Source organism: Rousettus aegyptiacus, unplaced genomic scaffold (genome assembly GCF_014176215.1).
Source record: "Rousettus aegyptiacus isolate mRouAeg1 unplaced genomic scaffold, mRouAeg1.p scaffold_m13_p_13, whole genome shotgun sequence".
Taxonomy (NCBI): Eukaryota; Metazoa; Chordata; class Mammalia; order Chiroptera; family Pteropodidae; genus Rousettus; species Rousettus aegyptiacus.
In genome coordinates, this window is record NW_023416288.1 from 58,756,945 (window position 1) to 58,779,535 (window position 22,591).

Consider the following 22,591-nt stretch of genomic DNA (forward strand, 5'->3'; position numbering starts at 1 on the left):
TGTAAATGAAGCAAATAAAGCCATTTAACAGTTCTAAGTTAATTAAATTGTGTTTGACTACAGAACCTGAAGAAATGTGTTTAGCCTTTCAGTAAAAGCAGTTGGTAGAAGAGTTGGGAACCTTGGTAGCAACATCAACAGTTAGTTAAAACAAAAACCAAAGCAAGGCTAATGTTTCTGAGTTTTTTTTTTTTCTTGTACCTTAACAAGTTGACAGATCCTGCTGACACTGTTCATTTACTTGAGGTGTCAATGCCAAGTTTAAAGTGACTGGAGAATGAGATTTTATGAAGTTTGTGCAGAACAACTGTGAGAATATTTTCGGACAATTTGAGAAATTTTCTAATTCAGTACAACCTGAAGTAGAATCTGCTAGGATGTGTTTAGGTAGAAATTTGTGTGGAGCAGAAAAGGCTTAGTTGGACGAATTTGCAAAGTTTGTGTGAAAAGTAAGAGATTAGATCCTGTCACTCATCATATGATTCATCAGCAGATACTCTGCAGAAAATACAGTCACGCTTTGCTTAATGATGGAGATGTGTTCTGAGAAATGTATCATTAGGCAATTTCGTCATTGTTTGTACATCACAGAGTGCACTTATACACACCTAGATGGTATAGCCTACTACACACCTAGGCCATATGGTATAGGTTATTGCTTCTAGGCTATAAGCCTGTATAGCATGTTATTATACTGAATACTGAAGGCAATGGTGTTAAGTATTTGTGTATCTAAACATATCTAAACATAAATAGGTACAGAAAAAATACGGCACAAAAGATAAAAAAATGGTACATCTGTATAGGGCACTTACCATGAATGGACCATGCAGGACTGGAAGTTCCTCCGGGTGAGTCAGTGATGGTGGGTGAGTGGATGTGAAGGCCTAGGACATAACTGTGCTGTAGACTTGATACACACTGTACACTTAAGCTAAATTTGTAAAACAACACAAGATTAAATCAAGCACAAGAGAAAATTATGCACCCAAGAGACATGATAAACACTTTATACGGTTTTACAGCAAACTTTTTCTGTAAGTAGAAAGCGTCCACTCTAAAGTAATGATTTAAAATGTAGTAAATATGTAAACCAGGAACATAGTCATGATCACGATCAAGTATTATGTACTATACACAATTGTGTGTGCTACATACTTTTACACAACTGGCAGTGCACTAGGTTTTTTCCAGCTCCATTATAACCCTATGGGACCACCATTACGTGTGCGGTCCGTTGTTATATTTCACATGGCTGTATTTGAATCTGTCGTGTGTTATTGAATCAATAACAAAAAACAAGCATATTCACTTTTGTGGATTTAAGCCTCTTCAATTCTATGAATTTTTGTCAGCAGTAGATACTGAATATCCTGAGTCGTCCTACTAAACTGCGGTTTGATGATTTAGTAATGGTAAAGTTTAATTATAATTTTTTTCTTTTTTAGCTCAAGGCTGAAATTGAAATTTTTCTGTACCAGAAGAACTACCCTCAACCACTATTATTTAACACTGAATGACTGGATTTTTTTGTTGTTGTTGTCTAATTTTTAGGTGCGGTATATATAGTATTACGAATTCTTATGTTTTAGAGATATATACTGATATATTTACAGATGAAAGGATACGGTGTTTGGGATTTGCTTCAAATAATCAGGAAAAGGAGTGGAAAGTAAAGGGGTGTAAATGAAATAATATTGGCCATAAAAACATAAAAGCTGAATGATCCGTACATTACACTCAATACACTATTCTTTATCATTTTTATATGCTTGAAATTTACTATAAGAAGTTAGAAAAAATAAACAATATCCGTTATCATAGTTGACAAAAGAAGTCACCTGAAAGATAGGTTGGCCTGCAAAGATGACTTAACAGTCTCAAGAGGCAACCAGAGTAGTCATCAAAGTACTCAAAGCAGCAGTCAGTCCTTTATGCAGCTGCAGACTTTGGCTATGGCGATAATGAGCCACATGAGAGTAGATCAGAAAGTCAGCAGAAATGAGTCAAGCAGATGATTTGGGGTGAGAGCTCTCAGTTGGCAGAAATGTAGAATCCACTGAGTAAGGAATGAAAAAATAATCTCTGGAAATCCTCTACCTTTGGAGAGTGGAAAAGGGAACCCCTCTTTGCTGACTCAGAACACTATAATCAAGAACCAAGTTACCCAGGAAACAGATATGCAAGAATCCCAAACGTTCTGGGGAGGTATGGGAAAGTAGAGAAATTAACTTACAAAAACTTGTACTAATGGGGGAAGAAGTGATGGAGTTTGGAGGGTACAGAGGGTACAAAGAAAGTCAAGCTGCCTAAAAGCAAGGGTTTGTTTTGTTTCATGAGCCACACATTCCTTTAAGCATCTAATTTTCTTTAATGAGAGAAAATAAACAGGTATTCACAAACATCAAATTTTGCATTTGATTTCTGGGAATCCCCAAAGCCTAAGATCCAACTTAATTGTCCACCACTTGGACGCAAAGTCAGGTATGGTAATATTTATAATGAGAGCCTCAAGTTTGAAGGGGGCAGGCAGTAGTGGACTTAAACAAGGGGTAGAGAATATAGAGAGATGAGTCAGCTGGGGACAAGATCTTGAGCCTCATGTAGGCTAGACCTAAGCAGTGGGAGAGAGAACAGGATGCTCCCATACTCGTTGAGACCATTTCAAACCCATACATGAGTGGTGTTCCCGCTTTGAAACAGTCCCTGCACTACTGCTCTGAAGCATTTTCTACTTCAGGGTTAGTTGCTTAATGCCAACAAGACTCCTGAAGTCCTTTGCTCTTAACCACCTTGCTAATCCTCAGGGCCAGATAAAGTCAATCCTTTAGTCCCTCTTCTGGGCAGCTAGGTGCTCCTGCAGAAAGTTGCAGTCTACACACTGCCTCAACTCTAAAACCGTAGTATGGAACCTCAGTGGTGAGCTCAAGGCTGCTCAACTTTCCTCTCTTCATCCTTAGTTAATTCTTTGGGGGCATTGCTCATAGACGGAGTTCTGAGCCTTCTCTATTTCCTGAAACCCCTTACTGCACTTCAGCTCCCCACCCAGAGCAAGTGACCTCACATCCTTCTTTATCTGGAGAACTGGGACCATTCACTCAGTCCTCCTCTGCAGCTCCTGTAGACAGAGCGTAGGCCCCACAGAGTCCTCCATGGTACATTGCTAGAGTTGGATGGAAAAGACAGCAGAAATCCCACTCTCTTCAATGGAAAGTAATAAAAACAGATATGCTATATCTCACCTTACTCCTCTGAAAGATATGTTACTGTCTTAGTCAGCTTGGGTATGGCAGCCTGGGTAGCTTAAACAACAGGCCTTTAGTTCTCACAACTCTGGCTGTGAGATTGTTCCCTTGTTAAATCAAATAAAACCCAATACTACGTAGCCTGAGAGATTTACATAACTTTATTAACAAAGGTTGTTTCTTGCCGGCCAGCTTGGTTCCTGGTGAGCATCATCCTTCTGGCTTGCAGACAGACACCTTCTTGATATATCTTTACATAGCCTTTCCTGAGGCATGCATACAAAGAGAGAAAGAGATTGCTCTTCCTCTTCTTACAAGGCCACTAATCTCATCGTGAGGGCCTCACTCTCATGACCTAATCGAACCCCCACGGTCTCATCTCCAGTCGAGGTTTAGGATCTCAGCGTATGAATTAGGGGAGGTGGGGTACACAAGCATTTAGTCCAGAACAGTGACAAATGTTGATAACCAGAGTGTTTCTTAACTCATAGGAAGAAGCCTGGGATGGCAGTGTGTACGCATGTCACCCGTGAAGACAGTGCTTTCAGATTACCCACTACAAATTAATAAAATAGCTTAAAGTATATTTTATTCTGTCAAATTTTAAGAGCTCGTTCTAGTCAGTGGTCCCCGATTTATTTATTCAGTCACTTGGCTAATGAATATTGACTAGAGCCAAGACTCCTAACCGTAACGCCTATTGCCCAATCCAGATGTGATGAGGGTACACTTTTGTGCCAATAAAGAAAATCAAAGAAGAATCATTTATCCAGAATTTCTCAGAATCTTCCTCCAGCACTGTGGAAAGAGAATCCACTCCCCTCATTGGCCGACAAGCATATGTCAGCCTGCTCAGCCATGAGCTCATCTGAAACAGTGAGTACCTCAGGCTTAACATTTCTATTATACTCACTTCTCATAGTTTTCAAAGGCTTTCTATCTCATGAAGAGATGGCATATAACCAGCAGATATATATATATGTCCTAGTCTGCTTGATGGGCATGTACCTCAGAACAGCGATGTAAACTGGAATTCTACCATGTTCATTAGTTTCTTATGAGCTAGATTATTATGGATCATGCCCCTAGACCAGTCCTGAAAGAACTAACAAAAACAAATTTCTAATTTCACAACACCGTAGACTGGACATTGGCCTCAGAATGACCTCGCCCATGAATAAAGGTAAAAACATAGTCATCGTAAATTCTATTAGTTTAATATAATTTATTGAATGATTCACTATTAATATTAAATGGGATACATTAACTTATTAATAAATTATATTATTACAAATAAATTTAATTTAGACTGTATTGATTAATTGGCGATATTTACCCCAAACAATTGTGTGTAACATAGGAATATAACAGCTGTATCAAATACTTGGAGGGCTTTCACCAGGAATAGATTTAAGACCTGTTCTGTGTGGTCACAGCATACAGAATTGAGATCTACAGGTGGAAGATATAGGAAGGCACAATTTAAACTTAGCATAAGTAAGAGCGCTCTAAACAGGATTTTTCTAAATATTAGTTGGAAGAAGTGAGTTCCCGTTATTAGAAGTGGTTGGGCAGTAGCCAGCCTGTGATACTGAAGGTCCAAAGAGCCTCAGTGCCTCCGAGACACCACCAACCTTGACAGTCTGTGATTTCTAGCCTGGCTTGTAGAGGCTATACCTTTCAAGTCAGCGTGATCACTTCTGCCACAGCCTGAAGTACCCAGTTTACATTGGGGCCGTCTCAGCTGCCAGACCTGGCTTACCCCCTACACAAGAATGGCATGGTTCCAGGAAGACAGGACTGCTTGTATATCAGACCTTATAAGACTTACAGCTGTGAGTGTGCTGCTTTTCATCCAGTAGAGTTGCAAGGCTAGTAATTATGGTGATACAAGTGTTTAATTAAACTCCTCATCTGGGTACTGGGCTCCCAGCTTAGAGGTAGAACTGAGTTAAGATCCAAAGCATTAGAAGACAATTACAACAGGAATTTCTGCTTTAGAATATTACTTATTTAGAAAGAAATCAAGCCAAGTTGAAAGGCAGGAGCTGCATCCTTCAAGTGTTGGAAGCAGAGGAAAAAGAGGTGTAGAGAGATTTATTTTTCTGAGATCATTTTTTTTTTTTTTTATCTCAGGCAGAAATTAAGGAAATGGATTCAGGAGTTCTAGGGCTTTTAGGACTAGTTCCAAATTGTTGCCAGAAGGTGGAGTGTGGGGCCTGCATAACCTGAGAGGCAGGCAAAAGAGAGGAAATCTTATTTTGATAGATATGGAAATATTCATACTTTAAGGAGAGTTGTTTCTAACTCAATTTACTAACTTGTTTATGTTTCTGGACTTTTAAGAAAATACTTGGGTCTACAGCCATGCCATCCTGAACAAGCCTGATCCTATCTGATCTCAGAAGTTAAGCAGGGTGGGGCCTGGCTAGTACTTGGATGGGAGACGACCTAAGAAGACCAGGGGCTGTAGGCATAAAAAATAAAAACTAAAAAATAAGAGATTGTAAGCTGACAAGCTCCTTGCAGTTGTGAGGTCAACTATAAAGGGAAGGGAAAGGAAAGGAAAGGAAGGGGAAGGGGAAGGGGAGAAAAAAGGAAAGAAAAGGAAAAAAGAGAAAAGAAAAGAAAAAAGAGAAAAGAAAAGAAAAAAGAGAATAGAAAATACCTGGTATTTGATTTCTTCTGAAGCATACGTATGGGTGCATTACGTTATTACAGCAACTAACACCAGAAAAAGATGTTGTTAAGAGAAGGAATGAGCTGGGGCTTGTGGATGTTTTTGAGTTTCAGAAGTCTATCCCTTCTAAGATGCCACAGCCCCTTTGCCTTGAGGGGAGAGTGACAAAAATATGCCTTGTGCCGACGACGGAAGGCCAAAGCACCAAACCCCAAAGACAGGCTGAGGAAAACACATGTGGGAAGTCATGGTGTGGTGAACTCGGCCAACCACCTCACGATTGATCAGTGTGTCTGGATGTGGCGTGCACCACACAGAGACTCGACACGTGCCGAAGGCAATGGAGCTGCTCAGAAAGAAGAACCTCGCCACCTCTTTCCAGTGACATCTAGAGACTGGCGTCTGTAATGTTACCAAGACAAGAATAAAATGTTTAAAAAGTAACAGTGATTTTTTTTTTTTTTTTACAGAAACAAAACCGTAGTCCCTGTGTATTTATTGAATGCTGAATTCTAGGAGAAATACGTAAAAATAATCAGTAAATATTAATTGCTTTTAAAATTAAAAAAAAAATTATAAATCCTGCTTATCGCTCTATAAAAGAAAGCTACTGTCTTTCTATAACCACAAGGAGTGGCCTGGGACCTTGACAAAACTCTTGGCATTTCTGTATACCTTTAAAAATGTTACTTACTTTTTTAATACACTTGTACAAACAACTGTTCTCTTGTCCCTCTGAGCCTCAGCTTTCCATTTTGATGTATAAGTTTGTCTGACAACTACTCAGACCAATTTTATAACTTAACACAGATTCAATTGTATTTCCTCCCAGTCAGCAATTTTTCCATTTTCACAAAGTGATATCCTAAAGAGAGTAGACTCTTTCATTCTGTTTTCATTTATTTTTTTAAAAATTCAAAATAAAACAAAATGAATTTTAAAAAGAATGTGAAATTTTCCCCCGAAATCATTTCTTTTAGATTCTGTTGGGAATCTAGTTTGCCTTTCTTGTTTTCTTGATTAGCTAATTTTTTTTTTCATTTTGAAATAATTTAAGAAATAATTGTAAAAATAGTGCAGAGTGCTTTTTCTGAGTTGTCTAAGAGTAATTTGCTGACATGATACCCCATCACTCTTGAATACTTAGTGTGTAATTCTTACAAACAAGGACTTATACCTATAATTGCATTACAACCATTAGAATGAGGAAATTCACTATAATACATTAATATCATCTAATTTCAGACCCCATTCAAGTTTTACTGGTTGTCCCAATATATCTTTTATAGCAAAAGGATCCAGTTGAAATCACACATTACATTTATTTATTATGTCACTCTGTATTCATCTGTAATCTGTATTCCAGTCTTTCCCTGATTTTCATGACTTTGTTTCAAATGTTACAGAACACTCACTTTATCAAATGTCTTTCATGATGGGACTGTCTGTGCTTATATTCAAGTTATGCATCTTTAGCAGGAATTTCACAGATGTGATACCAGGTTCTTCTCATTGCATCCTATTAGGTGGTATATCATTTTAATTTGTCACATTACTGGTAATATTATATTGATCACTTGATTGAGGAGGAGTGGTAGACAGAATTTTAGGATGTTGCTGTGACCTTGGCCCATAGTGTTACTCCCATGATTATGCTGTTTGTTATATGGCAAGGAGGAGATTATCTGGTGGGCTGGTCACATCAGATCTTTGAAAGCAGAGAATTTTCTCTGGTTGGCAGCAGAAGAGAAAGTCGGAGAAATCTAAAGTGTGACAGGGATTCAACTCCAGGGAAGCCTACCTTGTTGAGATGGAGAAGACCTGTGGCAAAGAACTGGGAAAGGCCTCCAGGATGAGGTCTCTGGCTGACAGCCAGCAAGAAAATGGGGACCTCAATCCTATAGCTGCAAAGAACTGAATTCTGCCAACAAAAAGAACAAGTTTGGAAGATAGATTCTTCCCCAGAGCCTCCAGAATAGAGCCCAGCCTGGCCAACACCTTGATTGCTGCCTTGGGAGACCGCAAACAGGGAATCCAGTTCAACCCTGGACTTCTGACTTACAGAACTGTGAGATCATAAGCATTTGTTGTTTCAAGCCATTAAGTTTGTAGTAATTTGTTACACGGCAACAGAATACTTCTACAGAAGTACTTACCAGGTACTCCACTGTAAAGTAACTCTTTTAGTAACTGTCTTAGACAGCTCAGGCTGCTGTAACAAATTACCATGAACTGGGTGGTTTAAACAACAAATATTTATTTCTTACAGTTCTGGAGGCTGAAAGTCCAAGATTAAGGTGTCAGCAGATCTGGTGTCTGTCTGGTGAGGGCCCACTTACCAGTTTGCAGTCGTCTTCATGTTGTATCCTGATATGGTGGAGAGTGGGGGATGGGGAGTGAGGGGAAAGAGAGAGAGACAGAGAGAGAGGGAGAACAATCTCCTGTGTATTCTCATGAGGACACTAATCTCAATCATGAGGCTCCACCCTCATGGCCCAATTGCTTCCCAAAGGTCCTGCCTCCAAACCATCACATTGAATATTAGGATTTCAACAAATGAACTGGGGTGGGGGAGACAAACATTCGGTCCATCCAGTAATTGATAAGCAATATTGAACAGGTACTTTGAGGCAAGGCACATGTCCTGTTCCCTAGCTAACGTTTACCTACTCGCTCGTTTAAGTACCCGCTGATGTTATTGGATGGACTGTTGATCACTATGATTGCCAAAATCATTATTTTCTAATTCCATCATTTCTTCTATATTCATTGGTTGACAAAAAGTTTTCTGTTTCCTTTCTTCATTCTGGTGTCATTTCATGGATCCCTCTTTTATTCACTGGCTCATAATCCATTAGTGACACTAGTTTATGCGCTAATTGAGCTCCCCTCCGTGTCTTTCGGTGAGTCCCCGTCATTCGCTGAGCACTCCCACACTTTCTGGGGGAAAAATCTGTTCCCTGTGTCAACCCTGGAATGAGCTATTTCCCCAAGTAACCCTAGTTTCTTTTCATGCAAAACAGTTCACATATACCTATAGTTACACAAATCTTTATACATCTATTTCTATACCAATCTTTTTATATGGAAAACCACGAGCTCACACTAATTCTATTCGAATTCCACAGGGTTCATTCACGTTTTGTATCTTTTCATAGTCGTAATCTCTTCCAGTAAGCATGAATTTTACTATTCATCTTTATATTGTGCAGTATTCAAATTTAAATGCAAATAGAGTTTTTAACTCACATGCAGAAACATAAACATCACCCGATTCATATTTTGGAGCTCACACAAGCAGATGTATGTTATTCTCACCAAAACAGTGGAAACACTGCACAAAACTTTCTTTCGCTTCTTAATATGCACACACTCTTCATTTGGTGTACTAACAAGTAAAGATGCACCAAAAGGAAAGGAACTGTAGTTTGCCCTCTTTTTCCCTTTCTTCTATGTCATTTTCAGTAGAAGTGACTGCCTAACAAACAGAAGTAAGGAGAGTAAGGGTTCCTATGATTAGGTCAGGATGACCTGAATGGTCTTCCTATCTTAATTTAAGGTCAGCTGATGGACCTTAATTGCATCTGTAAAATTCCTATACCATACAATATAATATCACGATGTGAATGTTACTATAGTCAGATTCTGCCCGTACTCCAAGGAAGAAGATTATGGAGGAGTTAGGATCCATGAAGGCTATTTTAGAATTTGGCCTACTGCATCTTCCTTGAGAGAGACAATGGCTGGAGATTTGAGGAAGCTATGAAGTTTGTTTTCACAGCCCCCACTGGGCCTGGCTCTGAAGAGGAAAATGGATAAATGGATAAAGACCCAGTAAATGCTCCAGTCAAATCAGATAATTGGGTTCTTCCTTAGGGGCAGCAAGATTCAAAAGTGGGATTAGACTGCCCGAGGCACGATTCCCTCATCCAGGTACAGAGGGCAATGCTAAATCTTGGTGCTGGGGAAGTTGCTGACACTTGCAAACACAGCCAAAAATGTGTCACTACTTTAGAGGAAAATTAAAATTCTATTATCTGGAGACCAATAGCATCAGAATTTACCTCCTACCAATAGTTCTTATAAAAGTCAAATGGAAAAATATCGGGACTAGTCCGATGTGTATAAAGTTTTCATAGGGGGCACTTTTTTAGAAATCGTTAAAATGGAAAAATCACAATATAGAGTTTAGAGAGATCTGTTTCCTGAGTCATCACCAGCAGACGTAATTCCCAGTCTTCCATGATTAGGGGAAAGACTGGAGGGTGATGGAGCAGAACGAGCAGGTTTGGGGAAGGACAGAGCATCATGGAGAGAGGTTGTTGGAACAAAACAAAAATTGTCTTCAAAGTTCTTCCAGCAAATTTCCTTAGATTGTATTGGAAAATAATGTGTCTTTTTACCTCCCAATGAGGGCTGATCGATTTATTAGGCATCCCTTTATTTGAAGTACTTGAAGCTTTACTATTTAAGCTAATTTTTCTTTAGTGGGTGTCTGTCTTGAATTCACTCTTCTAGAGTTTTGCTAAATGACCAGATTTAAACTTGCCACTTCAATAGAATCTCGTGTTCTAAAAGTTTATGATCTTCTGTGTGTGTTCTGGATCAAGCTCATGGATGCTTCCTAACCTGAAGAAATGCTGGATTGGGGAAGAAGGCTTGCTGAACCAAACCCATTGTGCACAGACGCTGCTCACAACTAGGGCAGGGTGTGGAGACAGCCCGACGAGCTACACAAAGACAGGCTGGGCAACCCCAAATCTCGAGAAGATGTTCTGCAATAAGATTGCAAGCCATTTCTCTGACAGGTACCTTCCTGAGAGCAAAAGACCCTAAAAGATACCCGTAGTCCATATGCTTCGTACAAATTAAGGACCAGGTATTGTCAACTTCCCAAAGAGCGTGATATTGGGCTTGGAAAACGGATAGACAAACATATTCTTCGGGCCCTTAAAAAAAAAGAAAGAAAGAAAAGCAAAGAAACCAAAACTCCCTCCCAGGGTACTTATTTGTAGGACGTCTTTTACCTGTGCTAAACCATTCGCATTTCCAGGCACCACAGGGGCCGTCGAGGTCTCATGCAGCTGTGCGGATCATGGGCCAACACAATCTGAGCGGAAAATTACGACCTCTTAGGCCCTAACGAAGTTCCAGCGCCAGTTCCAGAGGCCGCAACCTGGGCGCGGGCGGGCCAATCAGAAGCCGCCCGCGCGTAGCGGCAGCCAATCGAAGACCCCGCTGCTTCCGGTCGCGTCCGGGCATAAGGGCCGCATCTGCACGACCGGGGCGCAGTCCTTGCGCCGAACTTTGCGGCTTCAGCAGTCATGGCCGGCCACATCGTGCTCCGCAACGGCGCCAAGATGCCCTTGGTGGGGCTGGGCACGTGGAAGGTAAGGGCCCTGGCGGGGGAAGGGGTGCGTCTCGCGCGGCTCTCTTCGGGCTTCGCGCAGCCTGGGGCGGGAGAGACCTGGAGTGACCGTCAGAGGGCGTCTGGCCTGCGAGGAGCCACAGTCGGGCTTGCCCAGCCCCGCTGGGAGCCGGGAACCGGGAGCCGGGAGCCGAGGCGGGGCAGGAAGGCGGGGCAGACTCCGGCCTGAGCGCTGGGACCAGGGGACTTGCGTGAGGGACTTGGGAGCGCCCGCGGAAGGCCGCCCGTGTAGACACTTGGTGGATGGGGACCCCAGGCTGCACCTTGAATCCGAACCCAGCTGGAAAAATCACTAAAAGAGCCCGAAGGCAATCGGGAGAAGGGGGTGCCTCCCGAGCCGCCACTGCTCTGGCCCCGGGGACAGAGAGCCGGGGTAGCCCAGGAGGCGGAGCAGAAAGGGATGGGGGCCGCTGAGCGCCGGCTTTGCTGTCCTCACGGCACTTGTTGCGCCGCCCCTTTGTCTTCCTTCTAAATAGTTTGTCCTTCATCGTTTCCTTTTTTCTCTCTTGGGAATGAGCATCTCAAGGAAGCCCGAGACTGCAGGTAATTAAATTAGGTGGCATGAGTTGACCCAGGCCCCATTCATTTTCATGTCCCCAGACGCGCAACGCTGATCCCCTTTATCCAGGCATGGCACTTGGGGGTGTTATGTGCGGGGTAGAATTCCACCGAGAATCTGGGCACAGGTGCTTACCGCCAGTGGAAAAGTCTTAGCAGGCGTCGGTATTAAAATTGTCTCCAGAAACCTGCACAGCACTGAAATCTCTAAACAGTGTCCCTAAGAAATGGTTAGGGATGAAATGGATAGCCTGATTATCTGCAAATTAGAGGGCGGAGAGGTATTATGGACACTGGGGCAAAACCCAATATTTTTAAGCCTCTTAGAGTTAGTTTCGGGTATTATATATTACATTCCACAGCTATGACCCAGGATTCCCCAGAAACTGGAATATAGGCCTGGGCATTGGATATTTACGCACAGAAAGAAAAGACAGTATTGTGTGCACTTTGACATGGTTCGAAGTAGAACAGAGGACAATTCTTACTTTTGCCCTAAAGCCTGCAGTTGAAAATTATTAAACATAACATGGAGAAGAAAAGGATCTTGGAGTTACCTCACATGGAAAGTGTTTCTTGGCCAAAGTTAACAGATTTTGTAATTTTTTGTTTTCTCCAAAGGAGTCCAATGGTGGCTCTCAGGGTGTTACTGAGTTATGACCGTGATACCGAGTTAAAGTCCATCTGCTGCAGGTTATTCTCTTGGAATGGATGCGCTTGTTCCCATGCTCTGTGTTCTGCCCCCTCGCCCGTTCACAGCAGCCGATGCCCAGACAGCAGATGTCCACAGCTGCTAAAGCCCCTGGGGAGTTTCCTTTTCATTCTTTCCTACCTTCCCTCTCCAGAGGAGTGTGCCCTATTCAGTCAACTGTCTGTTGCAGACATGTTTATCTTTCACGTCTCTGGTCTGAGCAGGAGGTGGAGTGTGTCTATATGGTCAACCTGTGAAGCTTGATGGCTATGCAGGCACTTGCCCCTGCTCAACAGCCAGGCTCCCCATACCTGTCCTGGTTACTCAGATGTTTTGAGCACAGACGGCCATTGAGTTTCTTAGCAGCTCGGTCCACAAACCATATGGTTAGCTTCCAGGATTCTTATACGAGTTTTGAAGGCCAGGTGTTTGAATCTGCATAAGGAACATTCTTGACTTTATGATAATCTCCCAGAACTCCTTTAAAAAAAGTGATTACTAATATCTGAATTCATGCACGGAAGGAGAAAGTAAAGTTCAGGTGTTTACTGATGGAGCTCGAAAACCAAATGGGAATTGGGTTTCTCATTTGGGAAAAAAACAGTGCTTTTTGAAATATTTTAAGCCGGGAGTCCCAACCCCCAAGCTGCAAACCGGTACCAGTCTGTGGTCTGTTAGGAACCCAGCCACACAGCAGAAGGCCGGCGGCGGGCAAGCGAGTGAAGCTTCATCTGCGTTTGCAGGCGCTCAGCGCTAGCATCACCGCCTCAGCTCCACCTCAGATCATCAGGCTTCAGATTCTCGTAGGAGCACCGGTCCCTTGTGCCAGAAAGGTTGGGGACCGCTGTTTTAAGCTATTTGGAGGAAATGATATCCTTATTGTTCTGGGGACCTAATAGACTCAGATGAGGGGGGAATATTTTATGCAGCGGTTTGTAAATCAGCATGTGCGAAGCAACAAGGAGCGAGATGGCTTTGGCACATGTTTTTAAGGGGCCCTGTGCTGCTATGAAGCCTTTGTCAGATCCCCATAAAATGAGCAAGAGGTTTAGAATGTGCTTCAGAAGCTTTCCTTGGCTTTACGTACTGACGTAGGGACAGCAGCTTCAGAGAGAGCCAGTAGGCTCACACTGGCCGGCCTCCGTGTGGGTTGTGTGCAGACTGTGTGTGTTGTTTTGTTTTGGGTTTTAACTCCATGCCTTCTGTTCCCTTTCAGTCGCCTCCAGGCAAGGTGGCGGAAGCTGTGAAGGCAGCAATTGACTGTGGGTACCGCCACATTGACGGCGCTCATGTGTACCAGAACGAGAGTGAGGTGGGGATGGCCATCCGGGAGACGCTGAAGAGGCAGGTGGTGAAGCGCGAGGACCTCTTCATTGTCAGCAAGGTGCAGTTCTGCAGGGGAGCCTGGGGGATAGAGGTGTCGTTCACGTTTATCCATCGAGGGCATCAGCTCAGGAGCCAAGGTCATACATTGGGGCTTCTTCATAGAGCTACAGTTATCACTTGGCAGGTGATTCTTCCAGGGTAAAATGTGTTGACTCTAGACCGTGGAGGGCTCAGAGCTTGCCCATTCACAGCTGTCAGAGCCCCAAGCTGATGAGGCCGAGGTCGTGGGTTGGTGCTCCCTCCCCAGGGAGTCGTCTTTGAGGATGGAACTTGGTTCCCATCTGCAGACTGGATGTGCACTGCCGACCGCCCTCTTTTACCTAGAGACTGCTGCTGCCCAGAGGACACCTGCTGGGTGGGTGAGGCTGGCTTCTTGGAAAGCAGCCGAGTGGGAAAATCGCCCTGAGAACTCATATGTAGGGCCTAGGGCTGGCGTGCCGACCTGTTCATTCCGTTTGATGCCTTTAGTTTGGACTTGAGAGGTGCCCGTGTCCTGCCTGCCTTTGGGGAGTTAGGATCCGTAATGTGAAATGGAATCGCCGTTGTCGCCATTTATAGCTTCATGGCGACATGGGTTGTGGGGAGAGGAATGTGAATCCTTTGCCTTCCAGCCCTCTGGCTCCATGCCAGAACATGGCTTCCAGTGCCGGTGATAAGATGTGTTCTCTTGCTGGCTTCAGCTGTGGAGCACGTACCATGAGAAAGACAAGGTGAAGGGAGCCTGCCAGAAGACGCTCAGTGACCTGAACCTGGACTACCTGGACCTGTACCTTATTCACTGGCCGATGGGCTTCAAGGTAAGGGGTCAGGAGTCAGCTGTAGCCTGGTACGTGTTAGGCCCTCCTTTATTAGCAGGTTCCGAGTATGTACCTGCTGTGCGTGTGTCTCTACTGCTCAGGGGATAGTCCTTAGAGCAGTAGCGGTGGCATCACTTGGGAGCTTGTTAGGAACCAGTCTCAGGTCTCACCCAGGGCTTCTGAATCTAAATCCCAGGTGGCTCAGAGGTACATTACGGAGTTGGAGGAGCTCTGCGCTGGGTCATTTGGTGATTGTATCATTTACAACTTAGGGATAGCAAAGTTGGCTCAAGTGACACTTCTGCACATAATGCTTGGGCATTATCAGCACTCCCTGCCCTATGCATGTGTATGCATGTGGATTCCTACATTCTCGACACGTGCACCATCCTGTCGATGAACATTTATTGGCAGCTTAACTCTGTGTGCACAAAAGGAATTTATTGTTGTTATATCTTGGGCCTTCATTCCAGCCACAACTCAGTTTTGTTTTGTCAGAGATGGAAAGTGTGGCCTTTACGCCATTACTCTCTTTTATTGCACAGTGGTGTAACAGAGCCTGATTTTATCTTTTATTTATTTATTTTTTCCATGAGAAACCGGCAGAGCTCAATAAGGGCTGTCACAGAATGTCTGTTTTTTCTTCTAATGACAGCCCGGGAAAGAATTGTTTCCAGTGGATGAGAAAGGCAACGTGATTCCCTCTGATACTGATTTTGTGGACACGTGGGAGGTAAGGCAGTCCCTGATTTGGCATTCTTCTCCCTTGCCGGTTTTCTGTTGTCCTTGTGAGTGGACAAGGTGTAACTGTTCTGCTCTGCCATTTTTTTCACTGCATTTTGTTCTTCTGTCACTGGTTTTGCTCTTCCTGGCTCATTAAAGCCAGCCTTGCTTTTTTCTTGGTGCCTTTTGGACTTCTCAAAGGTCTGACTTGCTGGCACGGGATAGTAAGGGTAGGACCGATGCGAAAGATGCTTCGGAGTCTTGTCCATTCGGGCACTGTCAGCAGCAAGCAGAGCCTTTTCTGTCTTTAGGCCATGGCAGAGCTGGTGGATGAAGGGCTGGTGAAAGCTATCGGAGTCTCTAACTTCAACCATCTCCAAATCGAGAGGATCTTGAACAAACCGGGCTTAAAACATAAGCCGGTGGTTAACCAGGTAGGCATCCAGCAGGGGAGCCGGTGTGGATGGCAGGCTTCTGTTACTGCGTGATCCTGGCAGTCATTTCTTGTCCATGGCACCCTGGGAGCAGCCAGGAGGCGAGTTTGAGGGCACTGGCAGAGTCCTCGTGTATGATTCAGAATGACAGGGGCACATCTTGTAGGAGAGCGGAGAGGTTGGAGCCTAGCTTGTGATGATGGGTCAGGGTCTCACAGATCAGCAGTTTGCAGACATGGAGGTCCTCAAGCCTGTCACTGTTGATGACGGGCCAGAAAACCCCTTAGGGCCCGTGGCTGCAGTACATCGGTAACCAGATTATTTTGTTAGTGTCAAGGCCACCAGCTGGGAAAAGGAGAGAGGTGTCACAACTTATCTGGGAGGCAGGACGTTGGTTACACACAATTTTCTATCATGTGAGGGAAGGGACTGAGCACGGGAAACTCCTGTGTGTCCCATCACCTGCGCCCACACAGCTGCCATCACACCTCTCGTTTCCGTTGGCAGATCGAGTGCCACCCATACCTCACTCAGGAGAAGCTGATCCAGTATTGTCAGTCCAAAGGCATTGCAGTGACGGCCTACAGTCCCCTCGGCTCTCCTGAGAGGCCCTGGTGAGTTTCCACGGGACGATGTTTTCTTATCGGTGAGTGAGGATTAGAAATGGCTAAAAAGACAAATTCAGCATCAAGGAGGATGCTCTGGGGCTAGTTTGCAGACCTTCCCAGGAGCCTCTTGTTGGGCTTCCTGCTTGGTATTTTTAGTAGCAAGAGACCTGCTCTTGTTCGAAAGGGTTGGGAGTTCATAACGAAACTTCAGATCAGGACGCTGGAGGCTGCCCTCCGAGGTTGATGGGTGTTAGGGTGAGGAGAGCTGGCTGCCGTGAGTGGTGGTGATCATAGCTGCTCACATGGGCCATCATTCCGTCTCCAGGGCCAAGCCTGAGGACCCTTTGCTGCTGGAGGATCCCAGGATCAAAGTGATCGCTAACAAGTACAAGAAAAGCATAGCCCAGGTACGGCCGTTTCCAGGCTCTCGTGACTGCTCCCAGACTGTCCATCTTTGTGGTAGGCCCAGTGAGCCAGGAGGAACAGATGACCGAGCCTAGTTAAGCCCTCCCCAGAAGCTCAGCTTGGGGTCCTGGGATGTGTGGTTGAAAGGGCACCAAGTGGGGAGTTAGAAGACTTCCGTGTGGTCCGGGGGTAGTAGTTAGTTACCTGCCCCACTGCTTCCCAGGCCGCTACGAGGGTCAGCAGCGGCCCCGGCGGCTGAAAGCCCCTGTCTGCACAGAGGAGCACGCTTTATCAGCAGCTGCACAGGTCACTCTCTTCTCTCCCGTGGTGGTGAGGGTGGTCCGCAGTGAAGGGTCTCCTTGCGGGTCGTACTTCTGGGGGACACGGAAGCACGTGGCATGGAGCCCGAGGGCAGGGCGCTGGGGCCAGACCTGGACGCCCCGTTGCTGGGCGTGACCCTGCCGTCTCTGCACCTCGGTTTTCTCACACGTGAGGTTCTGCAGTTTCCCCCTCCAGTTATGGATGTATCTAATGAAGTGAGGCAGGGACAGAGTTCACGGCGTACGTGACACTCGGCACATGTGTTCACAGGTTCTGATCCGGTTCCTCACGCAGAGGAACTTGGTGGTGATCCCCAAGTCCGTGACACCCACACGCATTGCTGAGAACATTCAGGTAAGGTCCCGCCTGGTCGGCCCAGGTTTTCCTGCACAGCGCGTCTCGTCCCGTCCCTGCAGGGCCTTGTGCGGGACCCCCGCCCTCTGTCACCTCTCAGCAGGCGCAGTGAGTGCAGCGAGCACACTGCACACTGCACACTGAGGACGGTGGCTCCGCGCCTGGGTGGCCGTCCCGTGCACTCCTGTGCCGAGGCCCCTCGGTGACCGCGAGGCCCTGAGAAATGTGATCCTCGAGTAACACCGTGTGCGTTTGCACCAGGGCTTCGTTAGCCTGGTGCCTCAGTTTCCCATCTGTAAAGCAGTACCTGTTTTGAGGGTTGTCACGAAGATTAAAAAGATCCATCAAAGGAAGGGCTGCCCACGACGCCTGGTGCGTTAGTCAGTGCTCAGGACGCGCTGCTGTCCTGTGATCGTCCGTGCACTGCGGACCCTCCGGGCCATTGGCCTGCCCAGCACTTCTGCCAGGACTCCACCCCACAAAGGGCAGAGCAGCAGGGCTGGTGTCGGGGCCCCAGCACCGTGTGCCTAGGGCAGGTCCCACGGCAGGTTCCAGGGCGGGTCAGGGTGCCTCTCACCCAGTGGGCGGGGTGGGGGTGTGGTCTGTGCGGTGCGGGGCAGTGGGAGTGACTCGTGGCTCCAGGGGTCCCGCTGCCGGGGTGCTCTGCCGGCCAGGGCCATGCCCCCTCCACCAAAGCTTTGGTTCCAAGCAGTGGCTCCCAGAGTGAGACGCTGATTTTGCCTAGTCCACTGGCCGCAGGCAATTGCTGTGACATGTGTCATTGGTCGCCTGGGAGCCTGGGGTGAGGCCTAGGGAGGGTCGGGGAGGGGAATATATGGTGTAGTAGGGGAGGATTTTTCCTTCTTCAGATGTCTCAACTAATTGAGATAAAGTGGTAAAACGGACGGCCGTGGGAAACACATACCGTGCTAGAGACAGATCCTTTGTTTAGTGTTTTATCTTTCAAGGTGTTAGAAAAGGAACATTTTTAAATGACTAATCTCATAGCAATGCGTTGGTTTCGTATCTTGCTGTGTAGTCCGTGCACATTTTGGCACAGCTGTGACCACAGGTCTGCAGCCGACTTTGCCTGCACGTCCCGCGCTCGTCTGGCTCCCAGGGCGCTGCAGGCTCGGCCACTGCTGCGTGAGGCCGCTGGCCACGTCCTCCCCAGAAGGCCGCGCCTCATGCAGATGGTTCTTCTCCTGTCTGGCCCTCTCTGTCAAAACCACATGTGGCTTCTTAGGCCGGTCTCACATCCCTGACCACAGCCTTCCGTCCCCAGCCGGAATTCCAGCTTCCTCTGGCCTCCCGGAGCGTTTTGTGCAACGTGTCTTACACAGTGCGCAGTTAATGATTCCTTGTGTTATAGCTGTCGCCCTTCCTTTGCTTCATTGTAAACCGAGGCAAAGACGTGTCTTACCCACCATTGTGTTCCCTGGTGCATGTCAAAGAAGTGCTTAGTGGCGGTCTTGGAATGAACTCAATGGAGTCAAAGGTATCCTTTTGCGTGGAGGCTCTGGACAGGAAGGGCTGTTACGGTTCCCAGGCAGAACATATGGCGCCTTTGAATAGTAAACTCAGTCGAGTCTCGCTCCCCCTGTTCCCGCGCAAGGCAGCTGCTTAGCAGCGTCCTGCACAGAGCTGCTGGGACAGTCCGTGTGAGCTTTACTTGCAGGGCTACTGGATGTGTTTTTCCTTTTAGATTTTTGACTTTGAACTGAGCAGTGAGGATATGACCACCTTACTCAGCTACAACAGGAACTGGAGAGTCTGTGACTTGGAGAGGTGAGCGAGTCCCGGGAGGGCATCAGATGCTGCAGAGCAAAAGCCTGAGTCCTGCAGGCCGTGGCGGCCAGTGCTGCCGTCACAGGGCTTCTCACGCTGGCGCATGGCCGTGCGTTCCCATCCAGGTGAAGCAGCAGACAGTCACACATCTGTCAGCTGAGCTGCACACCGCCACGGGGCCGATGCCGGGGCCTCTGCTCTAGTCTCTTCTCCCGGCCCAGGTGCGGTGTCGGCCTGGCCTGCAGTAGCCACAGATTTGGGCATTTAATTTTCAGATCTTAGCGACTCATCTGAAACCAGAGGATCCCTGGTGGTTCCTGCCGCACCTTCCTGGGAGAATGTGCCTGTGACTCTTTATGTTATAATGTTACAAAGGGGTTTAGTAGAAAGACTGTGGTGCTCAGGGCTTAAGGTCGTCCCGGCTCTGTCACCGATAAGCCACTTGCCTCTGAGAAAAGCGCTGTGGCCCTCTGGCGGGCCGTCGCCTACAAGCCCGCCGCCAGCTCCTCGTTCACTGGTCCCTCGCATTCCCTCTGATTGGCAGTTTGGAATCTGAAGGAATCTGACAGTAGGCTGTTTATTTTTTCTTCCTATCAGTACAATAACTAAATGAAGTTTAAACTCCTTTTCTGCTTTGAAGAAGAAACGTCCCACTTTTCAGTGGGGCCTGAGAACCTCCTCTGTCACTGTTGTTATTGCCTGAGCTCGCTACTGTTTCTACTCTGTCTCTTTGAGTAGTTGGTCACTCTTCTAAGCAAAAGTCAAACATTCCCTAAGACAGGGCAGGGCGACAGCTTTGTCTCTCCAGCCTCTGCTCTTTCAGTAGCTAGCTCAGCGTGGCATTCTGCGTGGCAGATGTCCACCCAGTGTGCCTCTTGGGTGATACTTCTTCTGTGCTTCAAGTGTGGACATGCCTGGCGAGCATGTCGCTGTCACACCGTGGCCTCCGACTCAAAACAGGCCACAGAGTTTACCACTGGCAGCCCCAAACCAGGGCCCTTCCTGAAGTCCCCGTTCGCGTTAATGCTATTTAACCTGTAGACATTAACATCACTGGGATCTGGTGGGCAAGAGAGAGGAGGCGGGAATGAATCATTCGCCGAGTTCCATCCCTTTTGCTTTGAGAATCTGTGTCCTTCATTCGGTTCCCTTTCCCGCCCCACCGCTGACACAGGGTATTGAAGTTTTTCAAACGGTTTCTAATTGGTCCCTTTACAACTAGACTCTTTCCACTCTCCAGTGCCATTCTGGAAACGGCTGTTGGATAATTCCGTGGGGACTGGTATTTCACGGGGATAGGTCAGGGCTAGAATGGGGAAGGAGAAGCTGTCTCCAGTATTCCCCGGTCCCCCAGGAGGAGTTTTCCTAACCATACGTACACATACACATACGCTGCCTTTTTTGAGCACTTATCATGATACCAAGCTTCTGTGGCTAATGGCAGGTTTAATAGGGTGCAAAAAGAACAAAAGCAGACCATGGGGAGCTGTTCAATATCTGAGTAAGGGTCACATGCCCCAGGCCGGGTTCACCCTGGGCCTTGCACACTCTGCTCAGCCAGGCTTTCCAACATCGTCGCCACGGCATTACTAACACAGGTGGGCTGCCCCTAGGTGCAGACCCAAGCCTGGCAGTCTCAGAAGTGACTCTTGCCTCGGGGGCCTCTTTCTGCCCAAATCGCGAGAGTCCTCATTTCTGTCGTTTTGCAGTTGGTTCCATTTGCAATCTCTTCTTACATAGTTAACCTGTTCCTCTTTACTCCTGGCAGCTTTGCCGCCCACAAGGATTATCCATTCAGAGAAGAGTACTGAAGCGGAGGCTGCCTGCTCCGCCCCAGTGGACCTGCTGCCGTTTTCCCGCCTCATTCTTCCTGGTCGTAGCATAGTGTGGCCCGTGTCCCTCAGTGGCGGGTCCGCGACCTGCACGTGCACCGGCAAGGCCTTGGCCAGCGTGGTGTCGCGTTGAGGAGCAGTGTCATATCCATTATTAGAATTCTCTTCGTCTTCTTTGCTGTTCTTGTCCAGCTGAGGAAATACAACCCTGACATCCTTTCTGACTAACTTGAATCTACAAAGTGCCACTAACAATTGGATTTTGACCGTTTGGAACTATAATCCTTTCAGCCAGACTTCTTGCCTCCAATAAAAACTTCTGTGAGCTTGATGCTATTTGTCGAAAGGATCCATCGCCTTCCGTCCCACGTGACCTCTGTGTCGTCGATGCCCATCAAGCAGGCCATTCAGCTCTGCAGCAGGCTCAAGGACTTGGCACCTTTCCCTGGAGTGGGGACCCCTCACCCCGGCACTTCATCCGTTTAGCCTTAGGGTGGCGGATCTCACCTGGCTGTACTTTGGGGTCACTCGAGGTGCTTTAAATGTCTGGACCTTATCCACGGTGGTGGTCTGGTCCCGGGGTGGGGACTTGCCAGGACATCTCGCATTTGTAGCCCCAGGGGATTCTAACAGGCAGCCAAGATGAGAGCCACAGCATTAGGGCCAAGCCGGGACATCAGTGCCTTTGTAATTTCACAAATGCCTCTGTTCCTCCCGCCTGGGAAGGCCAAGCCCTGTGTCCTCAGCAGCGCCCCTCACAAGGGAGTGCTCTCGAGCTCGTTGTCCTGACCAGGGAAGAAAAGCATTCATAATTGGTATCCCGTCAGCTCGTGCTGCCACAATAAAAGGTCACCGGCCGGGCGCCTTAAATAGCAGCAACATATTTCTCACAGTTCTGGAGGCTGGAAGTCCAAGATCAAGGTGTCAGCAGATCTGGTGTCTGGTGAGGGCCCACTTCCCAGTTTTCAGGCGGCTGTCTTCTTGTTGTATCCTGATATGGTAGAGAGTGAGGGATGGAGGTTGAGGGGAAAGAGAAAGCGAGAGAGAGAGACAGAGAGAGAGGGAGAACAATCTCCTGTGTATTCTCATGAGGACACTAATCTTGTTCATGAGGACTCCACCCTTATGGCCCAATTGCTTCCCAAAGGTCCTGCCTCCAAACCATCACGTTGAATATTAGGATTTCAACAAATGACCTGGGGCGGGGGAGGCAGACTTTCAGTCCATCCAGTAATTGATAAGCAACTTGTGAACTGGTACCCCGAGGCAAGGCACAAGTTCTGTTCCCTAGCTAACGTTTACCTACTCGCTCCTTTAAGTACCCACTGATGTTATTGGATG

The 22,591-nt window shown here is 46.7% G+C and overlaps 1 protein-coding gene, 1 long non-coding RNA gene and 1 pseudogene across 13 annotated transcripts in view; all 3 read left to right on the top strand.

The window, feature by feature from the left end:
* LOC107510501 overlaps positions 1–6,793 on the top strand; it is a 33,565-nt gene extending 26,772 nt beyond the window's left edge. Inside the window, exons 5-8 of one of the 6 annotated variants that reach the window (XR_004954044.1) lie at positions 1,449–1,554; positions 3,959–4,121; positions 4,388–4,428; positions 6,033–6,789. This is a non-coding gene — a long non-coding RNA (uncharacterized LOC107510501). Of the gene's footprint in view, positions 1–1,448; positions 1,555–3,958; positions 4,429–6,032 lie in introns of all 6 variants that reach the window. The other 5 variants (XR_004954043.1, XR_004954041.1, XR_004954040.1 and 2 more) reach the window with 5 other exon arrangements.
* On the top strand, positions 5,603–5,721 carry LOC118610829 (annotated as a pseudogene).
* A 3,730-nt stretch (positions 6,794–10,523) lies between the features above and the next one.
* Positions 10,524–22,591, top strand: part of LOC107510482 (aldo-keto reductase family 1 member B1-like) — a 60,782-nt gene continuing 48,714 nt past the window's right edge. For 2 of the 7 annotated variants that reach the window (XM_036230900.1, XM_036230901.1), the window contains exons 1-10: positions 10,524–10,733; positions 10,979–11,315; positions 13,819–13,986; positions 14,669–14,785; positions 15,441–15,518; positions 15,820–15,942; positions 16,450–16,556; positions 16,876–16,957; positions 17,547–17,630; positions 19,336–19,418. In XM_036230900.1, coding sequence (XP_036086793.1) covers positions 11,250–11,315; positions 13,819–13,986; positions 14,669–14,785; positions 15,441–15,518; positions 15,820–15,942; positions 16,450–16,556; positions 16,876–16,957; positions 17,547–17,630; positions 19,336–19,418 — 908 coding nt within the window. In that variant the 5' untranslated portion in view covers positions 10,524–10,733; positions 10,979–11,249. Of the gene's footprint in view, positions 10,734–10,978; positions 11,316–13,818; positions 13,987–14,668; positions 14,786–15,440; positions 15,519–15,819; positions 15,943–16,449; positions 16,557–16,875; positions 16,958–17,546; positions 17,631–19,335; positions 19,419–21,186; positions 21,583–22,591 lie in introns of those variants that run through there. The other 5 variants (XM_036230904.1, XM_036230902.1, XM_036230903.1 and 2 more) reach the window with 5 other exon arrangements.